An 11,461-nucleotide genomic window follows, 5' to 3' on the forward strand; every position below is an offset into this window, starting at 1 on the left:
GCCTAATTTCTCTGGCTAGGTCTCCCAGCACTATGCTGAATAGAAGCGTGGAGGGTGGATATCCTTGTCTTGTTCCTGATCTTAGAGAAAAAGCTTTGTTCTTCACCACTGAATATGATAGCCGTGGGTTTGTTATACATGGCTTTTATGATGTTGAGGTACATTCCTTTTATACCTAGTTTGTTGTTTTTACCATAAAAAGATGTTGAATTTTCCCAAATGCTTTTTCTGCATCTATTGAGATGATCATGTGATTTTTATCCTTCATCCTGATAATGTAGTGTATCACACTGACTGATTTTAGTATGTCGAACCATCTCTGCACCCCAGGGATAAATCCCACTTGATCATGATACATTATCCTCTTAATGGGCTATTGCATTTGATTTGCTAGTATTTCATTGAGAATTTTTGCATCTATTTTTATTGGACTGTAGTTTTCTTGTCTTGTAGTGTCTTTTGGTCGTTGGTATCAGAGTAATGCTGGCCTCATAAAATGAATTTGGAAGTGTTCCCTCCTCTTTAATTTTTTGGAAGAGTTTGAGAAGGACTGGTGTTAATTCTCTTTAAATGTGTGGTAGAATTCACCCACGAAGTCATCTGTTCCTAGACATTTCTTTGGGAGGTTTGTGATTACTGATTCAGTCTCCTTATTCATTATTGGTCTGTTCAGATTTTCTATTTCTTCATGACTCAGTCTTGGTAGGTCATATGTTCTAGGAATTTCTTATAGGTTACCCAATTTCTTGGCATATAAACTGTTTATAGTAGTCTCTTATGATCATTTTACTTCTGTGGCATCAGTAGTAACATCTCTTCCATTTCTAATTTTATTTATTTGAGTCTCCTCTCTTTGTTAGTCTAGCTAAAAGTTGGTCAATTTCGTTTATCTTTTCAAAACACCAACCCTTAGTTTCCTTGCTTTTTTTTTGTTGTTGTTGTTTTTATTGAAGTATAGTTGATTTAAAATGTTGTGTTAGTTTCTGATGTATCACTGATTCTTTTCTATTGTTTTTCTAGTCTCTATTTCATAATTTTTAATCTTTGTAATTTCTTTTCTTCTGCTAACTTATAAGTGGAAATTAAACAAAACACTCCTGAACAACCAGTAGGCCAAAGAAGGAATCAAAAGGGAAATCAGAAATTATCTGGAGAGAAATTAAAATGAAAATACATCATACCAAAACTTATGGGATGCAGGAAAAGAAGTACTAAGAGGGAAGTTTATAGCAATAAATCCTACATTAAAAAGAAGGAAAGATCGCAAACAACCTAACTTTACACCTCAAGAAACTAGACAAAGAACAAACTGAGGGATTTTCTTGGTTTCTGAGTATGTCTTCATTGATCATCTTTCATGTTTTTGGTTTTGCATTTTCTGTTCCCATTTTCTAGATCAGCACTGCCCAAAATATAATGTGAGCCATAAATACAAGCTATATATGCAATTTAAATTTTTCTAGTAGTCACATTTTCAGAAAGAAACAGATGAATTTTATTATTTTTAACCAAATGTATCTAAAATAGTATCACTGACATATAATCAATATTTTTAACTATTAATGAAATATTTTATAAATTTTTTGTACTAAGTGCTTGAACCCAGTATGTATTTCACACATAACACAACTCACACAACTCAATTTGGACTAGCTGTGTTTCAAATGCACAATAGTCACATGTGCCTAGGGGCTACTATACTGTGCAGTTCTAGGTGTTCTGCCACGAATGGCCAACCATACCTAACCTCTTACACTCTGTAGTCACTACTCGTCATCTTACACAGAGCTATAATTCATTTATTTATTTATTCAACAGACATTGTTTCATCTTCACGTGCAATTCATGAGATTTCTCTAAACTGGCTTTTTGGTCCCGAGTTCCAACTGTGGCCTCTGCTCCCTTCACTACCACGTCACCATTCCAACAGTACACCTCATCCAGTAGAGTCAGGGAAGGGGGAAGGAAAGGCCTATTCTAAAGTCATCTCAGGGTGTGAAAAATCTCAGTCTAAAACAACCCTTGAAAATCTCTTAAATAGGCCCTCCACAGGAAAAACATGACCTTGTGTGTACACAGCCCTGTAAAGATAAGTAAGAGCTGAGGCAAACCATAAGAATAACATGTTCACATATTCCATCTCACACTTACTTCTCTGCAAAAGCTCATTTAGTACCACAGTACGTGGACCTGCTATTGCTGTTGGAATGCCCAAGACAACATAATGGAATTCACATAGCTCCAATATATGTTATAAGTCTATTTATTATTACTCCTGCCTCCTCCATTTATCATGCCAAACCCTCCACATCAAATGTACTATTCTTTTTATTACAAAGTTTTTATTATTCTATCATTTAAGGACTTAAATACCCTCTACATCAGGGTGGAAGGCAGCACGTACAGTAAAAACAGCATGAGTTTCAAATTCTAGTTTTGTTACCATCTATGACACTTTCAGCAACCTTCTGAATGAGAATATTATTATATTCAGTCCTCATAGTTTACGAAGATTCAATAAGGAATTAAACTTAAGCACACAGAACAGTACTAATTCCATTCCCTTTACCACCTCCTCCATTAAGTCCTTGAAAAACCTTTCTTTGATTCAGAGATCATTTTTTTAACTAACAAGGAAAATCAGTATTTTTAGGTCACATCTGAAACAGTCCTCAATTTAAAATAAATATGCCAGGAAAAAGTGTTGAATCAAAATTAACCACACGCATTCTCATTACCTGCACAAATCGGGGTGGAAATTTTTGTCTAAGGTCTAGGAGTAAAGCATCCACACGCTGTCTCTGGAAAATAGAGCTTGGTTCTTCTTTCCTTTTGACTTTAGGTTTGACTTTATCTATTAAAATATAAGGTCCAAATCAAAACATTGTCTTGGTGCCTTATTATTTCACAAATCTTTGTCTGCCATGAATATATTCAAATTTCATTATTTTTAATGGCTGCTATTCCAAAGATAATCCCCCCAAATACGTTAAACATAGCATATACAGAGAAGCATTCAAACTCTCCCTCTGAAATGAGGTTAAAATTCTAACATTTAAAAAGCTGATATATCTTTTAAAGACATTTCAGTTTTAGCATGTAAACATGGATAAACATCGTTCTTATGTTTCCATAATTACTTAATTATGGAAAACTTTAAGGCTAAATTTTCCATAATTACCTAAGTCACATTCAGATTATTGGTTTGAAATTATCATGTGTATATTTTAAGTGTATTAAATGGACTTTTCCTGCAAAACCTAATAGGTACAAATGGAAAATGCAACTTTCATAAACTCAAGTAACCATACTCAATTATGAAGACTATAATCCACTGAAAAAAACAGGACAAACCAAACAACAGAAGATCATAAAGACAAGAGAGAAAAGAACTTGCAAGAAAAATTATGAAGCTAATCACGTGTGGGATTTTCCCTGGGAGGGGAGTGTGCTGGTGGACTGTCTATAAAGAAAGGGTTCCAGTTAAGTTTTACTCCAAACATTTCATTAGGGTAGGGGAAAAGAGCTCTTGGGAGAAGTTTATTCAACTGATGCAAACTTTCCTAAGTCAAATGTTGTCGCCGGGACCTACTATTACGAATAAATATAACTGTATCTCAAAGACCATTCATTCCACGGGTCTGAATTTTATTTAAAGGCTACCTTTTCCATAGTAATTCATTCTAAGCTTCTATTTCTCTAGAAAGAAATGCAGAATATAGGTATACTGCTATAGATACATTTCTAGAAGTACTTTTATTAGTAAAATATGGTACAGAACAAGTAGCAGATTAGCAGCTATGGCAACTAGAGGACCTGGCATCACGACAGGCGGTAACATGGAAAGATCGGAAAACAGACTGTTCGTCTGGAGATAGGGCTTTAAGAGCATCTCCCCTATTTCAAAAACTTGGAAGACTTGGGTACAGATTTCAAGATGACTCAACAGTTTGGTAAGCAGGAAATATCATCATTACTCATTCCTCATCACTGATTTCCCCTACATGTCCTGAATATTTTAAAACCTTGTATCAACTTATCAGAGATTATCATGTACCAAAGAGATTAAAATTTGTACCTGTTCCTATGGGAATGCTATTACTACCACATCTAGTTACATGAATCATATAGCTCTGACAATGTCATCATCCTATGAAACCTTCCCACGGAGAAGTAAAGCACAGCTAGAAATCATCAACAGCCATTTTCCGAAAGAAAGCAGCTTCATTCTCTGAGTAACAAAAAGTGTTTTAGGAGGGTCTCGGTGTCCCACCTACCTTGCTCTTCATGATCTTTGAAGTGCCACCAATACCCTTTGGAAGGATGATATCGACAGTATGACATAGCTTCATCAAAAGCTGACTGAATGCCATGTACCACAGTAAGCTTATAAAAAGAAAACAAATTCTGAATTTCTCATCAATCATCCAAAATTTACAAAGTGAACACAAAATATTACATATGCAAAGACAGTAATTCTTCTGCTTTTCAGAACCTGAATCACTATGTATCTAGGGGTGGTATATACTTTGAACATGGAGTTGGCCCACAGGAACCAATGCTTAAGATATTCTAATAGTCAACACTTTATACCAACGTACACAAGGGAGAGGAGATCCTGTTTAATTCTCGGTAGCAAGGTAGTTCAGTTAGAAGTTTTCTTTAATGTTTAAAGTATGTAAAGACACTCACCACTCTAGAGTTTATAACTGATCCCAAGTCTGGTGCCTGATAGATCACTCCAGCAATAATATAGTAATCAGCCAGTGGGATAACTGAAGCAGCGAGAAAAAAAAAGTTTATCAATATAGCTATGCACACAAACTGCTAAATATATTTCCATAAAAAGAACAACTAAAGTTTAACATTTTCCCATACTAAAGCTTAAGGTAGGGTTTGGCAATTCCTGTTTTTGTAAATAAAGTTATATAGGAAAATAACCACACTCATTCATTTGCGTTATTATCTAAGGCTGCTATGGCACTAGTTGAATAGTTGTCTCAGAGACCATGAGGCTCCAAAGCCTAAAATATTTAGTCTCTGGACCTTCACAGAAAAAGTTTGCTAAAAAAAACGTTTGCCCTAGGAGCAGTGCTTCTTAAACTTTAACGTGCATTTGAATCACCTGAGTATCTTGTTAAAATCAGATTCTTACTCAGTAGGGACGATGCATTTCTAACAAGTTCCTAAGTGATCCGATGCTGCTGTCAGTCAACCACACTTTGGGGAATAAGACCTTAGAGCAAGAGAGATTTAGGGCCCAGGATGAAGATACCAGACACACTGAACTTGCCTCTGTGCCCCAGTCCGAGGTCCTAAGGAATAAAACAGCTGCTAGTGAGGCTGGTGCCATCTTCTGTCGCTTCTGTACCTGGAACCCTTTCATCATGGAACTCTTGTCCCCAGCCTTGTCTTTGTTCTAAGTTTCTCTTTTTCTCTGGGCAGGGACTCTAGATCTTTGACTTTTTTTTTTTTTAAATTTATTTATCTTTATTTATTTATTTTTGGCCGTGTTTGGTCTTTGTTGCAGTGCGCAGGCTTCTCACTGCAGTGGCTTCTCTTGTTGCGGAGCATGGGCTCTAGGTGCTCGGGCTTCAGTAGTCGTGCCTCACGGGCTCTAGGGCGCAGGCTCAGTAGCTGTGGCACATGGGCTTAGTTGCTCTGCGGCATGTGGGATCTTCCTGGACCAGGGCTCGAACCCATGTCCCCTGCACTGGCAGGCGGATTCTTAACCACTGTGCCACCAGGGAAGTCCTAGATCTTTGACTTTGAAAGTAAATTTGGATTCTTGACTCTGGAACCACAACTTCAGTAGCAAGTCATTCTCTGGAATCAATACTAGGGTGAAGGTTATTCTCAAAGGTCTTGATGAGAGTATCTAATTTAAGAGATGTAGCTGGTCATCTCTGGAATAGGTGACTAGCTCTTTGATTCAAAATCAAGTCTGAATTCTATACTTTTCAGTATGATTTCTAAAGCAAGTTTTTGTCTGGTAATTTTGATTGAATGTATCAATGAGGGTTTTCCATTGACCTTTTATGAATTTGGTGCAACTGCATCTACCAAGAATTAAACCTGATTTCCTTCTGAGAGACTAGAATTTGACAGGCAGAGGACGTCTACATGATCAGCCCTCAATAAAAATTCTGGACTCAGAGTCTCAAACGGTCTTCCCTGAGCTCTGAGCAGACATAGTACACACTGCATTTCACTACTAGAGGGAAGGTGCACTTGGTGTGGCCCCTCACAGAAGGGAAAGCATAGGAAGCCTACACATGGATTCCTACAAATCCCTAAAACAGAACCCAATCCACAAAAATAAGAACATATAGCTCAGGAGTAAATAAATCATGGTATTTTAAGAAGAAAATAATGCCTAAAGTTTACATATTTTACCTTGAGTAGGGGACTGCCGCTGTTGCTTTCGAATGATAAAAAGAATGGGCTCTTGGGCATGTAAAAGGATGTATTCCACTCCAACCATCTGACTGAAAACAGGACACAGACACTCAGAGATCTATGGATGCCCTACAAACAATTCTGTAGAACATTCAAATTATCACATAAAAGTATAGCAACATTGTAAACAGGATAAAACTGCCTATGTTTGATATGAAAAATTGGCTGTTCAATAAAACTGGCTATTTTTCCCAGGTAGGTGGGGCACAAATAAAGTAAGATTTCGTTTTTAAACAACAACAAAATTTCTCTACAAAAATTCATGATGAACTTAAATCGGAGTATTTTCAGTCATGAAAGTACAATGAACCTACATTTCAAAAAAGGCAATCAAAATACCAGGATGCTTCCTGACCAAGGAGATCTATAAATATATATAAAATATTAAAATATACATGAACACTATACCTGTCTTAATATAGATCACTACTATATATTGTACCCAACCAGAAAACATCAAAAACCTTATCCTCACCCCCAACGTATCTTTTCCTGACATACTATGTTTAAAAGCAACACCAAGGTATCTCAGTAAATGTAAATATTTACCTCAAAACAAAAGCTATTTAAAATACCAGAAATTTAATTTCTTAGGACCCCTGCTCCCCATGTTTAGCTGACAGATGAAAAACTTCATTACACAGTTGTTTCAGAAACTTTTATAATAGTAATGAATTATTTAGCATCCCAAGTCTGAAGAATCTTGCTAAATTTGGCTAAAATTTTATTTGTCAAACAAAGAAAAATCTACTATAAACTCGACTATGGTTTAAGACATCAAATTAGATGTAGAGGAGACAACATATATAGATACCTGGTTAAGGTAACAGTTGCATTGCTGAAATCAATGAGATTTACATCTAAACCTCATAGTTGCATTTTAACTAGACAGTAATATGTGAAGTTATAAAGAAAAGACCTCCTAGGTTACAAGTGACTACTAATAATTCCTTTGCATGTCAAATCTGCACAAACCCAAACAAAACTCCGGTTCTTCCAACACTTCTACTCTGTACTTCATGATTCACAGCTTGAAAGAACTATTCATTACAAAATCTGCAGTTGGCAAAGATGCTACCTTCTTATAATAACTTACTTTAAGTGTTCTAATGTTAGCCTCTGCATTTTGACCACTTCATTATTACATGTCCTGTCATAAAAAGGATTACTTCTTTCTGAAAAGTAATCCAGGACACTTCCACTGTTCAAAATAGGGATCCAGGAACTGTCAACCCAAGAGATTCCCAGCAGATTATCTATAGAAAAGAAACAAAATGATAAAGGATGAGAAAAGAGAAAAAAATCCAATCCAACAAACATTTACTATGCATATAATGTAGGAGGCACTATGAATATAAGGATGACGTGGATCCTAACCTACATACCCTCACAGTCCTGCAGAAGAGAGAAGTATGCAAGAAAGCAATGACAACACAAGATCCATAATAAAGGTAAGAATAAATGTGTTATGAGAGCACAGTGGAGCAAGCAGAATACCTTACCTGAGGGAACAGGAATGATTTTTCATGGGGTGAGGAGGAGGTGGGTTTTAGCACTATATGTTAAAGAATAAATAGAGGCTCACCATGGAGAAAAGAGAGGCAAAGTAATTCCAAGCAGAGGTAACGCATATACAAAGGTAGGGAAATATAAAAGTATATTATATGTTTAATTGGGAGATTCTGATTGACATATATACACTAATATGTATAAAATAGATAACTAATGAGCCTGCTGTATAAAAAATAAATAAAATTCAAAGATTCAATAAATAAATAAAAGTACATTATATGTTTAAAGAATAACTCAATTAGGTGAAGAAGTTATAGGATTTGAAATCTAGAGAGGTCTTTCAAAATATTGGAAATCCTGAGTTTTTATACTGTTGGCAACTAATTCAAAAATTTTCAAACAATATGTATGCCAAAGAAAACACATCCATTGCCACTAATGGGAGCTCTTCCAATTAAAGAGACAGAAATAAGTTAGGAATCTATTACTATAGATGAGATAATAATTATGTAAAAGGAGCAAATGAAAAGTAGAATGCCCTTAATTACAGCCATACAATTTCACATTTTAAAGAATTAAACTTTAAATTTTTCAAAATGGAAAAAGAAAACAAAGACATGATAAGTAGGGCTAGATAGCTTTAATTAATGAGCTTTTATTGGGTACTGGCTGCAATGTTTCATACCACTGACAGTACTAAATCCCACTAGCTGTAAGTCATGAAACATCAAATTGCCTACATAATTACTGGTTGAAGAAGGAAGAATGGAAAACTTCAACCTCCCCATGCCTTAGTTTTCTCATCTATAAAATAGGGATTATAATAGTATCTCCATGCTAGATTATATATGTAAAACGCTTAGTACATTGTAATAACCCAATAAATGTTCATTATGATGATGGTGATAGTGCTGGTAGTCAATTTCTTTTAAGATTAATATGAACAAACTTATTTCTGGCTTAACCAAAGGCTGTCCTAGTTTGTGCCTCTTTTTTTTTTCTAGTTTATGCACTTCTAAAAAATATAGAAACGTCTTTCATTCTCAAAAAGGTATAGGTTTACTAGATATTCAAATGGTCAAGCTAGATTAAACTCATCTTAAAAGTCACTAATCTCTGCAAAGCCTTTCTCTACTTTGCAAGGCAGAAATAATGGTTTCTTCCTCTATGTCCTCATAGCGGTTTTTATATAGTTTTATAATTGATTATTAATAACCCACAAGTACAAATGTTTTCCCATTAAATGCTGAGTTTTTTAAGGAACTGGGGCTGTGGGTTACTCATCAGAACTAGCACAGGACCTGTTTGGTAAGAATTAGAAAATGTTTATTAATTCATGATTAAGGGCTAAGGACAAGTTACTCCACTGGTCATAAATTTACACACACTCCAGTATCCAAGGATGTTCAGTTACAAACTAGTTAACTGGGGTTAAGAGGGTGGTGTGTGGCTGTGAAATAGGATATATTAGTTCTCCTACATAGAAACTACCTGTGACCACAGCCCAATAAAGAGACTACACTACCAAAACAAGCAGACTCCAACTATTTCTTACCATCTCCACTGTTACCACCCTAGTCTGAGCCACCTCCGAATCCCCATGCATTACAAAAGTGCCTTCCTAACCGGTCTCCCTAATTCTACCTTTGCCCTCCTACAGTGTTCTCAGTAGTCAAGGTGATCCTAAAAAAAAGTAAGTCAGGTTACGTTCATCCCTTCTGGTCAAAACCCTCCAGGGGTTCTCTATTTTACTCAGAGGACAAGCCAAAGGCCTTACCACGGCCTACAATTCCTGTATGAACAAGCCACCACACCAATTCTCTCTCTGACCTCATCTACTTCCCGCCTCCTCTCTCACTGTGCTTCAGCCATACTGGCCCCCTTGCTGCTCTTCTGACATGTTCCCACCTTAGAGCCTTTGCAATGGACCTGACAAATCTAAATAAAAAGTAAAAAGTTATGAAAGCTAAACAGCCTCGTGGACTAAATGTTCCTCTTTTTTATTCAGTAGCAAGGGAGAGCATATTGACATGGCTCTAATACAGCTCTCTATCAGCAAGTAATGAAATTAGGTACTTGATATTCTCACTTATAACGAAAGACAAACATATAGTAAACATTATCCAGAACTGCTGAAGATCACTGGACATTTTGACAATATATAAATGACAACATATTTGTAATATGTGTGCTAGACTCCAATTTGGTTAATATAGAAAAAGGAACCTCAAACGTCAGGAATAAGGTAGGCCCCAGGCCAAGTGCCAAGAATGAACCAAACACTGTCGGCTCATGACCCCACCCCCTTCTCTGTCGTTCCTTCACCTGTACAGAACAGCCCCAATACTGCTGTAGAGATACGTATGTAGGACAACACCACAGGGCTCAAAGCCCAGAGCTTATTCCAACCTCTTCGTTTTGACTCTTCTAAGAGACTCCTGAAAAACTGAGAAAATCTAGGCAATTTTTCGACAGATTGGCGCTTTGGGTCGTTCACAGAAAACATTCCAAAGAGCTTGGGAGACATCACAAGGGAACCGGAATCTTGCCCCCAAGAGCTATAAATCCCTAAACCAGATCCCAAACAATCAGGAAACAAAGGGGACAGCACAGGTTACCTCGGATATCCACCGCCGCCATAGTCCCAAAACCGTCCTCAGGTTCTTCTTCCGGCGCAGAGTAAACGTAACAAGTCTGAGACGAAAGAGCTCTGCTGCAGAGCAGAGGAATGTTAAGGAGGAACCAAAAGAGGGGAGGAGACTGCAAGGCCAGGAAGACAGGGCAGGGAAAGGGAAGTAGCGGAGAGAATAGGAGGTGGAGCGGGGCGGGGCTGAGGGGCGGGGCTGAGAGAGGGTGGGGCGGGCTGGGAGGTGCAGCGGGGCGGGGAAGAGGGGAGGGGCGGAGAGAAGGGGTGGGGCGGGGCTAGGAGGTGGAGCGGGGCAAGGAGGAGGGGGAGGGATGGAGCCGGGAAGTAGAGTTGGGTTGGGGAGAGAGGGGTGGGACGAGGCAGAGAAGGGCGGGGCGGGGCTGGGAGGTGGAGCGCGGTGGGTAGGGAAGGGGTAAGAAGGGGAGGGAGAGGCTAGGAGCTGCTAGCAGGAAGGAGAGAGCAGCGCCAAAGGAAGGAGATGTAGAGGCAGGGAATACCACCGGGGTAAAAATTTGGAGACTTTGAGGAAATACAGAGTGAGCAGAGCCCTGCCCAACGTCCACCACTGAGGTTTGCAAAGTTTTGACCTTGGGCTTCCCTGGTGGCGCAGTGGTTGAGAGTCCACCTGCCGAGGTAGGGGACGCGGGTTCGTGCCCCGGTCCGCGAAGATCCCACATGCCGCGGAGCGGCTGGGCCCGTGAGACGTGGCCGCTGAGCCTGGGCCTCCGGAGCCTGTGCTCCGCAACGGGAGGGGCCACAACAGTGAGAGGCCCGCGTACCGCAAAAAATATATATATATAAAATTCGACCTTGGTCTCCTGTGATCGTTTATAAGAACAAATT

The 11,461-nt window shown here is 38.3% G+C and overlaps 1 protein-coding gene across 2 annotated transcripts in view; it reads right to left on the reverse strand.

The window, feature by feature from the left end:
* MED6 (mediator complex subunit 6) overlaps positions 1-10,711 on the reverse strand; it is a 30,759-nt gene extending 20,048 nt beyond the window's left edge. For both annotated transcript variants that reach the window (XM_089907895.1, XM_022570241.2), the window contains exons 1-6: positions 10,590-10,711; positions 7,556-7,715; positions 6,397-6,488; positions 4,693-4,775; positions 4,278-4,386; positions 2,739-2,854 (exon numbers count right to left, since the gene is read on the reverse strand). In XM_089907895.1, the coding sequence (XP_089764021.1) occupies positions 2,739-2,854; positions 4,278-4,386; positions 4,693-4,775; positions 6,397-6,488; positions 7,556-7,715; positions 10,590-10,611 (582 nt within the window). In that variant the 5' untranslated portion in view covers positions 10,612-10,711. The remainder of the gene's footprint in view (positions 1-2,738; positions 2,855-4,277; positions 4,387-4,692; positions 4,776-6,396; positions 6,489-7,555; positions 7,716-10,589) is intronic.
* Between the last annotated feature and the right edge of the window lie 750 nt (positions 10,712-11,461).

The sequence above is a fragment of the Delphinapterus leucas genome, chromosome 2, assembly GCF_059928025.1.
Source record: "Delphinapterus leucas isolate spDelLeu-1000000601 "Yukka" chromosome 2, BTC_Dleu_Yukka2, whole genome shotgun sequence".
Classification (NCBI taxonomy): Eukaryota; Metazoa; Chordata; class Mammalia; order Artiodactyla; family Monodontidae; genus Delphinapterus; species Delphinapterus leucas.